This window comes from Coptis chinensis, chromosome 8 (genome assembly GCF_015680905.1).
Source record: "Coptis chinensis isolate HL-2020 chromosome 8, ASM1568090v1, whole genome shotgun sequence".
NCBI lineage: Eukaryota > Viridiplantae > Streptophyta > Magnoliopsida > Ranunculales > Ranunculaceae > Coptis > Coptis chinensis.
The window spans coordinates 77,035,631-77,055,160 of NC_141463.1; the positions used below are offsets into that span (position 1 = coordinate 77,035,631).

The 19,530-nt window shown below is 36.5% G+C and overlaps 1 protein-coding gene across 1 annotated transcript; it reads left to right on the top strand.

The window, feature by feature from the left end:
• The first annotated feature begins 5,582 nt into the window (after positions 1 to 5,582).
• On the top strand, positions 5,583 to 7,210 carry LOC147483159 (Calcium-dependent lipid-binding (CaLB domain) family protein). Its single transcript, XM_086576007.1, has one exon. It carries the CDS (start codon positions 6,056 to 6,058, stop codon positions 7,019 to 7,021), a length of 966 nt encoding a protein of 321 aa, XP_086432133.1. The 5' UTR covers positions 5,583 to 6,055; the 3' UTR covers positions 7,022 to 7,210.
• Positions 7,211 to 19,530: the final 12,320 nt, after the last annotated feature.

The following is a 19,530-nucleotide window of genomic DNA, read 5'->3' on the forward strand; positions in this document are numbered from 1 at the left end:
AGGGTCGAAAATATAAATTCCGAATTTTATTCGAAATATTTTGAAATTCCGAACAAAATCCTGGTTTTTAGATCTATCGGGATTCTGGCAATTCTGAATCAAGACATACCTCGTCAAAATCGTTTAACTGGCTAACCTCCCTAGTCTCTATTTACTTAGAACCGCCTTTTCCTCTTTCTCAAGAAACCTAATTTCCAAATCCTATTGCTGAAGTTCGCGTATTTGAAAAAAGGAAAGTATTCCATAATCATAAAAAGAGTTGTTGTAAGTATATATACATCTCTTTAGAAACAAGTCCTAAAGCATCGACATTCTTGAATCTTGTTTATAAATAATCTCTTTCCCTTAAACGATAACACTTCGGCAAACATGAGAAGTCGTCACATCAGAAACAGCTGCTTATGGGGACTCGGCTACCAGCATGGCCCTTATGTTAACTCGTTTGATCCCGAGGAAGAGAAAAGAAGAAAAAGGCAAAAAGGAGTTATTGAAGATTACATAGAAGAAGTGGATGAAGATCTTGAAGTTCGTTTGGAAGTTCATGTCTTTGATGTTGAAGAAATCATTGAAAAGGGGATATACACCCAGCAACGCTTTAGCAAAAAGCGACCATACTACGTATATGCGGGCCTCAATAAAGAGGACATGACTGAGATGAAACATCAAGATTCTTGCGAGTCAATCACTATTTCCTTGGATCCACGGCTTAATAACTATAGGTTCTTGTACTTGGAAATTGTGCAGCATCATTATCCTGTGGCGGGAGAGTTTATTGGGCCTTCCGAGGGTAAGGTAGTTGTTGGTAGGACAGAAATAGAATTGCCAGTGGAGTACGACCGCATATTCCATATTAACCCTAGGTTTGTTAGGATGGTTGAGGGTGATTTCAAGGTGGAAGAGAGAGTTGAGGTTAAGTTTCGAAAGACAAGGAGGTACTATATTCATCCATTATTTACTTCCATGCAGTCAGTTCATGTGTTTTCTCATTAAGCAGATATATGCAGTATATATAGTCGTTATAGTTTAGCAAGAAAAAAGTAGTCTTTGATATATATATTGGTATTGTTTTGGGAAATAAAGAAAATAAATATTTATTAGGACGAGTAGCTGATGAAGTGCTTTTTTCTTTGAGGATAAAGATAGTAACGGAAGTTTTTTTCATCAAAAGATTGAAATAGTTATCTATAGTACGTGTGTTAATTGTGTGCATGTATTAAGAAAAGTTTGATCGATGATGTTTTGTTAAGAGTTTTGTGATTAACACGTATGTATATCATGAATGAGCATAAGCCACTCAAAAACAATCGAAAGTATATATAGATTGCTTCTACTTTTTTAGGGTATAGTAAATATGTTTTAAATGAACTTGCATTGCATATATTTGGTTATCAAATTGACCGTGAAGACTGGAAAAAGATGTGATATGCTTATGTAAATTGCTATGAGTATTACTATTAACACAGAACAGATGTATTGTGACCAAATTAAATAAAATTGACAGTGGTATTAACCAGAGCCTTTTACTAATACTATCAACTACTTGAGTTAATTATATTAAACGTGCTTCTAAAGGGATGAGTGGTGTTGAGTGTTGACTGCTGATTGCTGGTGGTGATCTGGAATTGATAGTTGGTTCACATTTTACAGAAATTGGGTTCTATCTCAGCCAAGATTTTAGTGAGTTCAAAATTTCAAATAGCTTAGACGAGTTAAACCATATTTCAATCATTCAAATTTCAAAGCATATACTTTGAAAGCAAAGGGTGGGCAAAACTGTCATAAAAAAGGGTGGTGCAGATTTGTTAACAGCTGTTTGTAGAAGGGGTGGCAAAATCATCCTTGGGAACAGACAGGAACTGTGCAAAAATCCTTCTGTGTTTCCCTGTTTGGAAAGTAGTTGAGATATTGTTGTACGAAGTGTTTATTCACTAAAATTGGATAAACCAGTTTAAAATACATTCATTTATTTATTTAAATTCTTGTGGAATTTTTGTAGGTGTAAGCAGAATAATACTCCTGACTTTGCTGCTATACATAAACAACTACTTGGGCAGACAAGATACCCTGGCCTCCCTAGGTTTCCCAACTGGTGAATTGTGAGCTGTCAAGTATTTTCTGCTGTCAAGTACACGCTTTTAAGTAGCAAGTCAAGCTTTGGTATTGGTATAATGATATCAGCGAGTGCTGCGAGTGGTCTTACACTTCAGGTCTGCAGTATTTGTCCCTTGGTTATTATATGAAGAATTCCAGTGCTCTTTTGTTTGCAGTGTTTGATACAATTTCAGCAGCAGCAAATTTGCACATAATTTTGAGAAAGAAGAGTTTTCAAATAGTTTGTAGAGTGGACATGACTGTGTGCAAATAATTTCACTGCACAGTAGTACTGCTTCTTGAACAAAGATTTTTACTTTAGTCTGCTATTACGTTCAGTGGTTCAGCACTTCAGCCTAGTTATTACTCCAACAAAGAAGGAAAAGTAAAATGTCCAGCCAAGTTGCCTTTTTGGTTGTGTTATGTCATCTTTTCTTATGAAATAGGAACTGCAGAGTGCAGACCATAGTGTTATCTTATTTACAGTTCATTTTTATCTAACTAATTTTAAGGAGCATATATATAGGAAGAGTAACCTTATAAGACTTGAGAGCAAACTTCATTTTGTTTTGTCGGAGTTAGATCCTTGAGTTAACGTGGAGAATTTAGTGGTTACTTTACCGTAATAGTTTTGGCTCAAGGGCTGTAAAAGCTATATATAAAGATGCCCTGTACTGTAAGATCTTCATCAGAATGTTCGAATCTCTGTTAGTCTAGACAGGATCCATTTTCGATTGGCTTGCTCTTACTGGGGGTGTAAAACGGGCTGGCCCTCAAACCATGAATCCGGTATGACTTAAGAGTCGGGCCGGGCCTCTCATGTAGTGAGGACCGGCCTATGAGGGTCAATGCTAAAATTGTGAAGCCCTAACCCTCACTTCATCCCTCTCTGTAAAGAATTGAGGACCGGGCTAGAGGACCGGGTTTGATTACGTACTCTCTTAAACTCTCTTTATTTACAGTATATTCTTGCTAAATTGATACGCGATAAATTAATTCTCGCGTTTAAATAATATATTTTTAAAATCTTGTATTTGGTTAATGTACTTAATTAATAATTTGGCTAAAATTTGTAAGATAATAAAATTCAGAAGTTTCGTTCTTAGGTTTTATGTGCCGATGTATTCCCATGAATCAATAATAAATATATATGAGACCAAATATATGATATGGTATTGTAGGTTGTACAAGAACTTGTGTTTGATTAAAAACTTCATTACCATATACCAAGGATCATATTACATCACTCTGATTTATATTTTATTCTTGTTTATATATGGAGAAGTGACCCAGATTCATATCCCAACAATGGAACAATTTGTTATTTTGAACTAGATTTTTCATGTAACGTTTGAGGAATCTACACAAAGCACTAACTTATGTAAAACATACTTTTCATTTTGCTATTTATACAATTACGCACTTTTTAACAAAATATAAATAAAATTACATAGAAAAGTTGTGAGGGCCTTAATGCGAGCCTTTGAGGGTCGGACTGAGAGCCGCCCTCATGCTTTCACATAGGGGTGTGCTTGGGTCGGGTTTGGGGCTAAATTGGCGACCAAACCAAACCAAACTAATTTCCAACTAAACTAATACCCGAACCGAACTGACTGTGTTATGGTTTAACACTTTAACCAATATTAACCGACCCGAACCGACCAATTTTCACATATTTTTAAATTAAATTAATTAAATATATATTTTTTAATATATATTATATATGGCGGGTCGGTTCGGATTTGGTTTGAGACTAAACCGACGACCAAACTGACCTTATCAGCTTTCACATACACTGAATCAAACCGAACCGAACTGGCTAATAAACATAACCGACCCAAAACCAATCAGTTCAGTTCGGTCGGGTTTCTCGATTTGGCCGGTTTTATGCACACCCCTACTTTCACATCTAGACCATTACCCTTCCCTCAAAACATAAGGGTTGGGCTCAAATAGCAATGGGGCTTAAATTTGAGGGCTTTTTTGGCCCATAGCGAGGCGGGGTCGAGGGCTTTTTTTACACCCCTAGCTCTTACCATCTTAGTTAGTGTATAGTCCTATCTCCAAAATTTTGCGTTTAAGAATGATGGCGTCGACGACATTCACACAATCTGTTGTTACTTTCAATATTTCTCAAGCGAAATATTGGTGATCTTATGTGCCAACTTTTCAAGGGGTCAATATATCGGTATATCACAATACTTGGTTATTTGCAAGATCCTAACTTCCACGCGAACCACGAGTCCTTTGTAGCGTGCCCTCTTACTAAAACTAGATTGATGCACGCACGTTGTGAGTTTTGCTTAAAGCATAGAAAGACAATATCGTCAATTGACTAAAACACAGGAGGTACAATAGTCAATACAATGACTTTGCTTAAAGCATATAAGGGCAATATTGTAAATCAATTAAAAAATAGGTATACAATAGTCAAACATGAACGAAGAGATTTAGAATTACATTAAAAAAATACTATTTTACTATTGCAGGACTGTAGCTAAGGGTCACGATCTTTATAATAGTTTAGAAGTATAAGTAATGGAGAGCAAATTTGTGGACAGGTTTGGAAATCTTGTCCACGGGACAACATGCTACCAGTGGTCCACATGTAAAACTGAACTTGCCAGAGAATCATAGAATTACCTTGTAACGAAAGTATGAAACTACCCAAACTCAAAAGAGTTTCCTCCCCAACAAATCGAGCCAAATATGGCAGTTCAACCTCAAACAGAACCTACCCCAATCTCCACTTGCTACCCTTGTTAGCAATTCACCGAATTATTCGCGAATCGAACTTTTGAAGGGAAAAACGTATAATACTTCCGAATGTTTGAAAAATTCGGAAAAATTCGTGATTTTTTACCTTGAAACGTATAATGCGGATTTTGGCGATTTTTTCAAAAATTCGGCTAAAAAAAAAAAGAATAATGAAAAATCGGTTACACTTTTGTTATTTTTTATGTACTTTATGTCCTCACTCTTACTTTAAGTCCCCGACTCTTACATTTTTAGTGATAAATTAATCCAAAGATTTATTTTTATACTTTTTTGGTAATATTTAAATTGTCATGTCATGATGTGTGTATTTTGAAATTTGAACGGTAATTTCAATCTAAGAACAAATAAATGAATGTACCAATGTGGACCATTCAATTGGTTTCAATGTTTTTGTAGCTAAATTGTTTAGATATGTTTGTTATGTTGTAAAGAATATCAACTATTATTAATATTTACTAATATAATTTTACAAATTTTTGACTTCCGAATTTTTGCAACCAAATGTTTAAAACGCATATTAATTAAACACCCCATAATTGCAGTATTACGAATTTTTGACCAAATATTTTTTGACTGAATATTTGACCGAACTATTTTTTTTGAATCACCGAATAATTCTCGAATTATTCCCATACCGAATTTTTGCCGTGTCCTGAATTGCTACCAAGGCTTACTACTTCAGCCACGTGAAGACATATATCATGTTTACGGAGACATATGTCATGTTTACGGGATGATTGATCAGAGATTCATAGATGATCTACATAATTAAATTTAAAGGTGGGTTTAAAAGTTCAATTTTAAGCGGATTTAAGATTAGGCATATTTTAATGGAGCTTTTAGATTTGTTCAAATGGATCGATGAATTCTTCAAGTGGTTCAATCAAGTAATGAAACCAAAACAGCTATACAAATACCAACGAATTGGAGCCGTTAGCGAGCGAAAAACATAACAAATGAATTTTCAATGAAGGAGCTTTGCTATTCAATGACCGCCCCGGAGAGTAGAGATGGAGTTGAGGTTTTCTTTCCTAAGGAAGAAGGGTACTTTCGGATTTTTACTTTTGTTTGTTTTCCAAAATAAAAAGAGAACGTGGCAGCTAGTAATTAACCATCGTCTCATTCTTCTTCTCTTAAAAAACAAATAGAAAAATTCCATCCCCTCCTCCACACGTCGACCCAAACCATGTCCTCCTCATCTCGCTTCTCAACCCACCCACTCGATCTAGACATAACAATCATAACCGCAAAGCATCTCAAAAACGTCAATTGGCGTCACGGTGAACTCAAACCATACGTCACTATTTCAATCGACCCAACTCGCCGCTTCACAACCAAACCCTCGGACGATATAAACACAAACCGTCCAATTTGGAACGAACGCTTTATCATTCCAATTAATATTCCATTACACGATGCACTTCTCTCTCTCGAAATTTCACACTCCGAAATTTCACAAACCCCTTCGCTTAAACCGGTCGGCTCAGTTCAATTCCCACTCAAGGAACTCATTTCCAACTCGGACGAGTCGAACACGATTCGTGTACTTGAACTCCGGCGTCCATCTGGTCGTCCACAAGGAAAAATTAGGGTCAAGCTAGGTTTACGTGAACGTGAACGTCCCACACCTCCACCTCCTCAGCCAGATTACCACCCTACCCCTCCTAATTATTATAACCCTTCTACCCTTCCTCGAGATTACCGAAATTACCCTTCTCCGTCTTCATACTCTCCTTACAGCCCACCATTTGCACCCGCGGCGGCCCCATCTTCGCCGTATTCGTATACAAATTATTCTGATCCTAATTATGGGTATTATTCGTCTGGGTATTATTCGTCGCAGCAGCAATTACCACCAATGCCACCACGACCGTTATTTGATCAGGGGATGAGGAGTTATGATGGGCATAGTGGACCGTCTGCACCGGTTGATTATTCGTCTACTTATGAGCAGAAGGCGAAAGGGAGTAAAATGGGAATGGGAGGTAAATTTGGTTCAGGTTTAGCAGTTGGAGCTGTTGCTGGAGCTTTAGGTGGACTTGCATTGGAGGAAGGATTGAAGTTTGAAGAAGGGAAGATTGCGGATAAGGTTGAAAATGAGTTGGATGGGAGGGATGAGTATAGTGATTATCGCCCTGCTGGTCATTATTGAGAATGTGTTTGGAGTGTGACGTGAAGGTATGGTTAATTAATTACTGATAGTTTGATATGTGATATGGGCGGATGTATATATAATCACTGTTGCTTATTCCGTGTCTATGTTTATGCCACTTATGCTTATGTGAGACCATGTTTAATTGGATAAGTTTCTTTTGAGTAATTTTAAGGGCTTTTGAATGAATCAGAATGATCTAATACTATTATGTTGTGTTTGGTGTAATTTTGTGATTTAGGGAAAAAAATGTTTAAGACTCCTTGCTTGGGAGCCATTTGCCCATTCGAAATGTTTTCTTAGGTATATTGATAGTGGGTATAAAACAGTTGTAATTGTTCGGAGCATTCAGATTTAAATTTAAGGTTGGATTGATTTTCTCATTTATTGATAAACTTACAACAACATAGCTTAAGATAGAAGATAGAAAGTTGGCCAAGTTGCCAGCATACCGGGATGTAACAACAGATAAAAAACAAACAATCACTAACCAAATAATACAAAATTGATTCTCATTGTTAGACCTTGTTTATGGATTAAATTACAGAGAGCAAGTTGATACTCACTTTTGCTACGGTATGCGTCAATATTGGGGAATGTTAGGAATTCCACAGTATATCTGTGAGGCTTGGCCCTAATGAGACTGTCTTTTTTATTTTGAGTACTCTTCTTGCAATCCTCAGACTAACAAACTTATGTTGGAGGCATAAAGCATATTACAAATCAATAGGGCAAATGGTTTAGTGTAGTGTGGCTATGAGGTGGTCAAATGATTTGGAAGTTGATTTTTTTGTCATTTTTGGAAACCAATTATTATTTTTAGGGGAGAGATTTGGGGATCTTGCAGAAGATGTTGACCTATGAATTACGGACACTGACACGCGACACAGATATGACACGACACGGATACGCGGACACGACATCATTCAAAAAAAGGACATGGACATGGACACGTTAAAGAAAAATTATATATATATGGATACGTCATGAAATTTAACCTTCTCCACTAAGTTTAAATCAAAATATGAAAACTAGTTTTGAATGCCTAACTTTAAAAGAGTAAACAACAACATATACGTCCAAAAATGCAAGCTGCTGCCAACGAAAGAAATAACAATTACAGAAGATTCATAACAAATATATATAAAAACTTAAAAAGGACTTGGCAATCATCAAAAGTGTGCAGTTGTGCATTGCGCCTCCTTATTTCAAGAGTGAAATAAAACCCCTACCAAGTCATGTCTTCTTTTAAGTATTTTAATCACTTTTTAAAAATTTAGAGTAAATTGGAGAAGTGTCCCCAGCGTGTCCATGGAGTGGCGGAAATTCTATAACTTAATTAATAAATCCGACACTCCAAATCGAGTATCCGACACGTGTCGGAGGCGTATCGGGGAGTGTCGGTGTCGGATATGTGTCCAACACGAATACGTTGCCCTTCGAGGAGTCCGTGCTTCATAAATGTTGACTATAGACTGAGGAGGATTTGACAGCAAAGTCTTGTTATGACGTTCTAAGTCAAACGACATACCTTGGATGTGCTTCAATTAATGATATCTGGTTAATTTTCCCATAAGGGGATATGGCAAACACAGTTTTTAGAGTTTTACATTGTTTTGTTGGGTGGCCTATCTAAAAAGGATTCACATTGTTGCTCGTATTGAACAAAGTGGCATGGACATTCTTATTGTTTTGTCCTTTTCAAGAATGAGGATGTGGTATATGATGTATATGGTCATCATATACCATCTCTCGTCCACTTTCTATAAGTGTTTGGGAGGTCTTCTTTATCTCATTAAATAGGCTTTGCTGCCAACTAGACAACATCAATGATGCTATCCTTGCACTATTTTCTGAAGTGAAGTGGCTTGCAGAACTAGTTGAGCTATTTTTTGGGTTCTCTGGAAGGAAAAGAAAAGGAGAATATATGGGCTCAAGTAAAGGGAGTTTTAAAGGATTCTATATACCTGGTGTCAAAGAAGTTATGTTTGATTGGCCGGATGGAATTGAGCCTTCAGACGGTTGAATTTAAGATTTTGTGTGTATTTACCATTTTGGAACTTGATGTAAATTGCCTTGGTGGTCTTGGGTGCTGTGTTTTTCTTAGCACCTTGTTAAGGAAGCATGAGGCGGAGAGTATATTCTCTCCATTTCGTGATCTTGTATTGTTCCTGTAGTTTTGATTGCTTATATGAAATATGTTTTTCCAAAAGAAGAAATAAAAAGAAAAGAAAAGAAAAAGGGTACTGAACAAGAAAGGGTCATTCACATGTCGTGTTTCCTCTTCTAGAAGTCTGGATTAGGATGTCGTGTTTCCTCTTCTAGATAGATTTAGAGAAGGATATCTGAAAGCTTTTTACGATATTGGAGCTTTGACATGTGATGCTTTTTTAAGCAGGGCGACATGCCTAGCTTCTGTGACTAGCTTGCTTGTTCGATTGGTCGTTGGTGCCTTTGCTATGATCTAGTGAAATGGAGATTGTGGAAATAATCATTTTTTAAAGATAAAATATGGATTAGAACATTATCATGCAGTTTAACGATGTTTTTATGTTGTTAAGCTCTTTGTATTCTTAAATCTTTTTATTTTTGCTTTCCTTTCTTTCTCTAAGGTTAGTTCCTGACTCGTCATTGCAATTTCATTTCTACCTTTTGCTTATGACTTTGGAGGCTGGAACGTTATTATGTGCATGTTTGTTGTATACTTTTCTTCATATATGTGTTGAACTTTTATATTTTTTGGAATCTATAATACTTAAAATCTCTTCACTGACAAGTAGTTATATAAGCTAGCAAGCTGGGTTGTTCATGGCAGAATTATTTTAAAAAAGTCATATATTCCCCTCTCTCTCTCTCCACACACACACACACCACACACACACACATTCTGTGAATTGAACTCTGTCTCCCAAGTCCCAACACTACTCTTTAGTCTTCTTGGGTGGTTTGTGCTGGTCGAGAGTTGTGCTTGCCTCAATATTGTGGCAAGGCAGGTGCTTTCTAGTAATATTGCTTCCTTGGTGGAAAGAAATGAGGAAGTTACTCTTAAGGAATGAAAACCCTTCTGAGCTCTGACACTATTTCTCAGTCAATCCACAGGTAAAAAAGATGATTGTACACTTGCGAATATAAATGTATCTTTGTCTCCTACTTTTGAGCAGGAGATTAGGGCTGGTCATCAAGCTACTCAAGTTGAGTTTTAGGGTGCTCAAGCTCCGCCCGTGTTTCTCTCGATTCGAGTTCGAGTCGAGCTCAAATTTTCTTCAAGCTTTATTTCATGCTCAAGCTCGACTCGTTGAGTATTCAAGTAGCTCAACGAGTCTAGATTTCGATTTTTCTAGACTACTAATTCGAATTCAATAATAGATTCCATAGTTTGATTCAACTTGTTTTGTGTATAGGCTCGATTTCAACCACAAGCTAGAGATAAGTGAGCTTAGATAGACACATAATTTTACCTCAAGATCTAAATAACTTGCTAAACCCATTTAGCGAAATACTAAAATGCAACTATAATCCACAATAAACCACTATCTAATAACTATTACAAGGTGTAAACAATATGATTACAACAATATGTGTTTGAGTTCCTATAATCTAACACACTAACATAAACAATTATTCTAAATCCTAATTAAGTGTTAAAAGAACTATATACAATGCGAGTGTCTCGAGTTCGAGCTTGAGTTCAAAAATGTGCTCAAAGAGGTCGGTAACTGATTTCTAAGAAGTGCCCTTCTCCGAACAAAAGTTGAAGTTCAGCACTCTTTCTTCTGTTAATGTATACTACCTCCCTTCGCCTTCGAGTTTGAGTTGAGCCCAGAATGAGCCTAGTGCGAGTTGCTCACGAGCTACTCAGCTTGATGACCAGCGCTACATGAGATTGAAGAATGATGAATGACTGGATAAATCTGACAAGGATTTGCAGCCTTCTTCAAGGGTTGTGGTAGCTTTTGGTGTTAGCAGGTGCAATAGACTCATTAGGGTTCAGCTCTAAAGTCTGAAGTGACATTATCTCAGACTGGAAGTCCCTGGCGATCAGGACTGTTTGCTATTAAAATGTATACTTGTTAGCTCAAGTTATTGCGCTTGCTGGATTAGAAGTGTGTGAATCTGGGTTGCTTCCAAGTAAATGACATGTTTTGTTTGACAAGTGAATTTGGTCATTGAATGTTCAATTTTGAATGTCGAGGCTGCTATAACAAATGAGCGTTGTTAGCAATTCGCAGAATTATTTGCGAATTCGGATTTTAACAGCCTAAATGTTGGTTCGGAATAGTTAGTGTATTTTTGAAGCAAGACGTTTAAAACACGAATTTTTTAAAAATTCGGTGCCAAAATACACCAAAATTACCTTTTACTAAAAAAGAGAGGAAGAAGTGGAAACCAGAAAGTTAGTATGAACTAAGGTGGAAAACCTAAAAACCAGTTTGCATAACAAATTTGTTCATCAGGTTTTGCGTTTCTCCAAATTCTTGAGTTTGTGTTTTTCTCTTCATTAGAAATTGTGAATCAAGAAACGGCATAGACGATGGATTGGAAACAAATGAACATGCTTTCATTACGAGGCCCTTCAATGTTTTGAGAAAAAACCACCTACAGGCAACAGATCAGCAAATTCTTGGTAAAGTTGGTAGTTGGTATACATTTTGGATAAGAGCATAAAGAAAATCGTCTCATTTCTTATCCGTAGGATGAGATTAGAAACTAGAAAGCTTGGTAAATTAAGGGTGATCTTGGACACCTATAAAAACACTCCCATACCCCATAACTAACATAAGTTTTTGTCATACCCCAATAACGGCCTAATCTAATGATATCTCCCAAATTAATTTGGGGTATTTCCTAGGTTACATGGACACGCCATATTTTGAAAAAAAATCCATGTCGGATACGTATCCACGTGTCCGTGTTGGACACATATTGCATGTAATTTACCTCGAATTTTGACATTTTGCAGTGTCCGAAAATTCGTATCCGTGTCCGATACGGCGTGTAAATGTAACCTAGGGTATTTCCAAATAAGAGCAGGGGCAAAATGATTAAAAAAAAAGAAAAAGAAAATAACGACGGGTGATTTTTTTTCCCTTTTTTCTTCTTCATCCCTCGCTTATCTTCTACAAAAAAGAAAAAGAAAAGAAAAGCAAAAAAGAAAAGAAAAAAAACACCCCTTTCGAGCCTTGCAAACACAGATTTAGTCCTAGCTTGTAGTCCCCTCTCTTTCGGACATTGTTCGTAGGTTGGTTATAAGCCCGGAGATCGAATCTGATTCTTCCCCTTTGAGAGGGATTCTTGTGCCAACCATGGAAAGAAGAACTCGGTTCCTCATCTTGTATCGGATTGGATCAATAGTTTTGTGCTGATCTACGAATGACCCTTCTTTTTGATTTCTACTTCTTCAAGTCTCCATCATCCCGATCTATCTTTTCGGGCCTGTCAAAAGAAAACAGAACCTCTTCTAGTTCAAGGTTGGAATCCTCAAACCAATCAAAATATGATTTCTAGTTCACTATTCTTATGATAAGCAGTTATGTCTCATTCATGTGATGAGAATGAAAATGAGCAAATTGAACATCTACGGCAGATTATGTGTCCCAAATCACTTATACTTATGAAACTAAGTGGGCGGGGAAGGTATGACCCCTCTCCCATTGAACAAAGAAAGGGGATCCAGAGGCCATATGAACTTCTTCTATGTCGAATTCACTAAAAAAACATATGATAAATCGTCTTATACTAGACGAAATGAACAGAGAACCCAGAAAACCTCAAAGGAAAAAGGGGCATAGAAGGGGTTACGCCATCACAAACAAAAGGGCTCTCTCCTGACAGAGTACAGAGTAGAACTGATTGCACGTCGAATTCATCTTAAAATCAGCTGGAAAAAAAGCTTCCACACTTGACTCCACCTTTCAGGAAATCTAGATCAATTCAAGTGAAGCATAATGCAGACTCGTGCGCCAGATGCTGAGATGCACCAGCATATATCATTGGGAAGTTCTTAGTAATTGGTTGCATACGTATGTCTTTATGAGCAATGCAAATGTTGATTGCCTGTGATCTGTAGTTTAACTGCCATGTTGACATCCTACAACAGTGCACTGCTAAGTAGATTCTTCTGTGGAAAATATGATAAGCTTATTTGGGCATGGGAGTTTCAGGTGGCGAAGAGGGTGCTCGTAATGGACCTTGTCTTATGCCTGGTGGCTCTTACCAAGCTTATTTGAACATCAAGGAGATTGTGAAGAAGGTCGCTGCACAAGTGGAGGATGGCCCTTGCATCACTTACATTGGAGAAGGTGGGTCAGGTGATTTCGTGAAGATGGTACACAATGGTATTGAATACGGAGACATGCAATTGATTTCTGAGGCGTAAGATGTGTTGAAGAATGTTGGAGGATTGTCTAATTCAGAATTGGCAGGCATTTTCGATGAATGGAACAGAGGAGAGCTTGAAAGCTTCTTGGTTGAGATAACGGCTGATATATTTAAGGTTAAAGATGAACACGGTGATGGGGAATTAGTTCATAAAATTTTGGATAAGACAGGGATGAAGGGGACTGGGAAATGGACTGTCCAACAGGCGGCTGAGTTGTCGGTTACTGCTCCAACCATTGCTGCTTCTTTGGATTGTAGGTATTTGAGTGGTTTGAAAGAGGAGAGGGAGGCCGCGGCAGCAGTTTTGAAGGAGGCTGGCATGACTGAGGCTGCGAGGCCAAGTGTTGATAAGAAGAGATTGATTGATGATGTTAGACAAGCGTTGTATGCGTCCAAGATTTGTAGTTATGCAAAGGGGGTGAATTTGTTGAGAGCTAAGAGTGTAGAGCAGAATACATACCGTGCCTCACTTGAAACAACACCTTTTGTCTTATCATTCACTAAGTTTTTCTTTTGTTTTATTGCAAATTGGCTATGTTAAGTTGGATTGTTATTTTTTCTCGCACAATGTGTTTCCTGGGTATGATTAGAAAAAGACCAATAAATGAACAACATCTCCTGTGTTAGGTTCAGTGCTTATTGTTTTGTCTTGCAGTTTCTGTTTTTAGTGAGTGGCGCATCTACCTATTAAGCTCGGCTATACTATGATTTTTTTCCTATCTTTTGCATTTCAAGTAGATAAGAAATGAAAGTTTCTCCAACTTTTACTTTGCTGGTTCTACTGGTCTTTCATTGATAATAAAAGTATACATTTCCTTTATGCAAGAGTGAATTGTTAGCCACTTAGCCCCCTTCCTCCTTCGTTTGTGTTATTATGTGTTTTGAATGCTTCATTGCTTATACCTAGCAATGGGTCTGGTTTATGTTTTCCAGAGGATAGATAGCTGTCAGATAGGGCTTTTAGGTTGTTGATTTGATGATTGTTGTCTCATTTAATCTCTCTATGGAGTCAAAGGCTCAAAGCACCGTCTACATACATGGGCCAGGGTTCTTCACGCTCATGGTTAGCGCCTCCACTATGTTTTCGCCTGGCACCTTATTGTGTTGCAGCAGTGCATGTTCCATGCCTAGTTCAATTCACTTAATTATTTTGTTTTTTTGGTATTACTTAGTACCAGTGTGCGTGCAATGTGTTGCACTCGTCTTCCTTATGTTTGAAGTGTTTTTAGTTGATCGTTTTAAATTAAAGCACAATTGATCGCGTGATTAGAGAAGTCTAACTTGTAGTTTCAGGTTTTCTGCTTTTTGTCCATATTGTTTTGTATGGTGAGCGGATTGATCGCGTGATTAGAGAAGTCTAACTTGTAGTTTCAGGTTTTCTGCTTTTTGTCCATATTGTTTTGTATGGTGAGCGGATTGATCGCGTGATTAGAGAAGTCTAACTTGTAGTTTCAGGTTTTCTGCTTTTTGTCCATATTGTTTTGTATGGTGAGCGGGTGTGGGCTTACAATTGTTGGAGAAAATTAGCTCAACTAAACCATATGGACAGGTAAACCATTTTTGACTGATGGATAAAGTTTGAAATGATTGACAAACGAATGTGCTGGGGGCTTCTTAGTTGCATAAATGCCACATCTGATGGAAAACAACAATTCCGTCTTATAATTCGACAATGATGTACAGAGAAAAACTAGTGTCTTTTACTATATATATACACAACTCGATTAGTGCGTTGTGTGTTTGCATATTTATTACTCAGTAACTTACAACTAATGTGTCTTCCAAGTTTTTCAAGTTTATACTAAATTTATAAAAGTGTCTTCAAGTTTTTACTGTTGCAGTTGTATTGTAAATGCGACGGTCGTATTCGGACAAACAAAATTAGAGTTTTCTATTTGGTTTTTCTGCTCTTAATTTTCTGATTCATAATTCAGTTGAAGCAAAAACAATGCATTTGGAGATGCACTACTAATAGGATGAGATTGTTCAAAGTAAAATTTTATCAAAAAAAAAAAAAAAAAAATGATTTAGGTTTCTTATACTCAGTATACACCCAAAAGAAATAGCACTTTGCTTAATATTGCAAGCAAATTCACATTTTTGTTTGGTGTTTGTATATGTTCATTGTAGCAATCCAAAGTATAATAGTCTTTTGAATTCTCTCATTCGTCAAAATTTGATTTTGAATTTTTTTCAAATCCTCATTCGGTTGGCATTCATCCAATCCTTATTACTTTGGTATGGTTTATTTAAATTAAAAGTAGGTGTTTACATGTTTATTGGTGAAATAAAATAAGATGTTATTGGAGAAGGAAAAGAAAACCGCGGTTTTTTTTCTTCTATAAGTGAATCATGTAGAGTAGAGTAATATGTAGGGTTTAGTATGGGTCCGACGAGTTATATTCAATAAATGACTTGTTTTAGTCAATAAATATTTTGGGTACACCTAATAAAAAGAAGTGTAATATAGAAAACTAAATGTGTCTAAAATTATTTTATTTATTTATTTTAAAAGTAGATTAGGAGAGTGTTTTTATGGGTTTGTCCAAAATCACTCTAAATTAATTGGTTGTTGCCTGTTGGACACTTGGACTTGGACTTAGCTTGAATTTGTTTCAGTGCTCTCATTCCTACCAAACATCAATAATAGTTTGTACACCTTCAAGTTTGCCTAAAAATAAATAGATCTATGCGTATATATTAGGATACTTATTCAATTCCTTTTAAAACATACTGAATTTTTGGATTTCGAATTTTTACAGCAAAACGTTTACAACACAAATAAATAGTGTAGCACATAATTGTTGTTTTGCGAATTATTGACCGAATATTTGACCGTATATTTCTATATGAAAACCAAATAATACTCAAATCATTCCCATATCAAATTTTTACCGTATCCCGAAATGTTAACAACGCAAAATGAGATCTCATATTTCTTTGCCAACACATATCATTTCAGCTTATATCATACTAGGATATGCCCGTGCCTACGACCCGTGAGACCTCGACGCGCCTGTGGTGCTATCCCGACAACTCGTCGAGGCGTACCTACGCCTTCGGCATGAAACAACACATTACGTCTTTGGCGCAAGGCCAACCACACCTTTGCCGCGAAACCCTATCAGCCTAATTGTCCATTATCCATAAGCCCAATAGTATTAATTGGGCCAGCCAATTGTGCAGTACCATATCAAATTTAGAGGCCCAACAGTTTATAAGCCCATCCGCAATTGTTGACTTTTGATTGAATTTTGAATAAAATTGTACAAACCCTCCAAATACTTGGATCGGCCCAGTCATATTTTGGTGAGAATGATTATCTACTATTGGATAGAGACTTTTGGCCCCACATTTTCCTATTTTGTTAGATAGAGTATATTAATGTGGTTTAGAACGTGGAATTTAGCAATACGTAGCTTGGTATAGTGGTGATGAAAATCAGACAATTTTAAAGATTATTGTGATCTGTGTGTAAGATTTCCATCCACATCCGTTAAGGTCTGCTAAGTTGCAAGTTCGATCTGCTATGCTTTAGCTAGATGCGATGGTTCTAATTTTTAAGAATAGAATAATAGATTGACTCACACACAGAAAATGAGACAAATTTTATTTGTTTTCTTCTTCCGATCATTTCTTCTACAGGAAATGCGCTCCTAAATCAACAACAATCCCACTGTCTAAATTCATTTTCATTTTCATTTTTTCATCGAAAAAAAAAAAATTCATTTTCATTTAGTCGCCATAAAAGAATGATAACACGATTGACACATGTGAGTATGTGACCTTACACTAAATAAAAGGGCAGATATGAGATCGTAACCAATGAATTGGGTTTTAGACTTGTAGGTGATAGAGCAGTTACACATTCTCGAGTCTCTGTATTCAAACGTTTCCAGTCGCTTTAACTAACTGTTTTCTGAAAAAGTGGCCTTTATAAAACTTCAACAACTACACCTTTCATGACTTGTGAGTTGTGACATTGCATTCGTCCAACTCATTCGGCGCGTTGTTCACTAGCATCTCTATTTAAAGTGTTAAGTTTTGTTGGTGCACATCAGCACATCATTTGAGTGAGAAATAGTAAATCGCTCTTTACCAAAAAAAAATAATAATAATAAAATTGTCAAATCGAGAATTGAGACGTTAAACATAACACATACTGCTGGCAAATTTCGTTAAATTTCTCTTTACCAAAAAAAAAAAAAAAAAAAAAATTGTCAAATCGAGAATTGAGACGTTGAACATAACATACTGCTGGCAAATTTCGTTAAATTTCGCAATATAGAAAATGCTTGGCAACTCCGACAAATTTTTTGTGAAGCTTGTAATCTGTCCCGAGTCCCGACACAGATTTTGGCATATTTATGAGATTTCAAGAGTTGGCAATTTGGACAAATATCGAAATTTTGAACTAGATATAGAACATCCCCACTTCAAGGCGAGTAATATTACACTGACAAAAAAAAAATGACACAGTCAAAACATAGTGACATGACATGTTGCAACATCAATGTTGCAGTGGTGAAAATAAGAGTCAAAAATATTTTTTCTCTCACTCAAAACACTTTTTCTCTTTCCATTATTATTTTTCCATTCTCATCTTTTCTTCATAGCAAACCATTCATTCTATTAATTTTTCATAGTACAACATTGATGTTGCAGTGGTTTTCATGGTGCATCATTGATGTTGCGATTTGATGTTGATGTTGAAGTGATATTTCTCGGTGCAATATTCACGTTGCAGTTGCATGGGTTTTTATGGGTTTTTATGGTGCAACATTGATGTTGAAGTGATATTTCATAGTACAATATTGATGTTGCAGTGGTTTTCATAGTGCAACATTGATGTTGAAGTGATATTTCTCGGTGCAACATACTAGTGGTACTTCTCGATACTTGTTATCAGACCCGGCCCGACCTAGTGGGTTGACCTGGTAAACCGGTGACCCGATCCCCTAACAGGGTTGGGTTATAGGTTAGATCGTTTATGCAATCAACCTAGTACGAACCTAGTTGAACCGGCCGATTTTTATCCAAACCGAATAGATTCGCACGGTTTTGAGCAACCCGGTCAGATTCTCAAATTTTAATGGTTGAAAAAATTAATTTTGCTAGGCTGGGGATTCAAACCTAGAACAACTTATAACACACACATAATGTCTTACCAGCATGCCAAACTTCACTATTTGTGTTAAGAATATGATTTATTATGTATTTATCTTAATATATTAGTATTTGATAATTAACACACTCAATTGGATTTCTTTTCAAAGCTCAAATGGGTTATGTGGGGGTTGGTTCAAACATGGGTTCTCAAAAATAACAAGGAGGCCTAGTTCCCACCACACTACTATGCGTTTTCAATAATAAAAAAAAGAGTGAATTTGAGTTACCCCCTTAAATTTATGTAGCGTTTTGTGTTTAACTCCCAAATTTTGAATCATCACACTTAGACCCCCACTCCTTCTCAGACCTCTAACAGAACTGTTCATATTTTCCATAATGCCCAAACAACCATTTCAAGAAAATTGTGGAAGCAAGTAGTTTCTCCCCCAATTAAACATGACCCACTCTATTAACTTTGATTAAAACCCCCAACTTAGGGTTTTATTTTGCTTCTCACTTTATTTCTCATCTCCTCGCTTCGGCTGCTAAATTTCTCAACATTCAATTTCTCAACATTCATTTCTCAACCTCGAAATAACTACTTCTTACATTGGAATCCACGATCTCGTACTCGAATCAACAATCTCACAGTCAAGGTAATTTCATGTGCCTTATTTTCACATACTGATAATTTAGGGTTTTTCATTCTAAGGTTTTTTTAAATTATATAATCAATGTCTAATAAAGTTTACTTTGTTTAGTTACATTGTAGCATCATGTTTAGTTACTTTGTTTCATGTTATATTGATATATTCATGATATGAATGGATATTTTGTCAAAGTCAGTTTATTTCACTCAACTGAAACACATAATGTTTTAAAGTTGATAGCTTTATAATTGATAACACGATTTTAAAGTTTGGTTGTTGCGTCTGATTGTTGTTTTGGTTTTGGCTTGGTTACATTGCTGCAGATAATGACCACAATTAGGATCCTTAGGCGTCACCATGGGGGTGAATGGG

Bases quoted from the DNA above. Each gene is read 5' to 3' on its own strand.
- LOC147483159 (XM_086576007.1), top strand. From the start codon at position 6,056: ATGTCCTCCTCATCTCGCTTCTCAACCCACCCACTCGATCTAGACATA.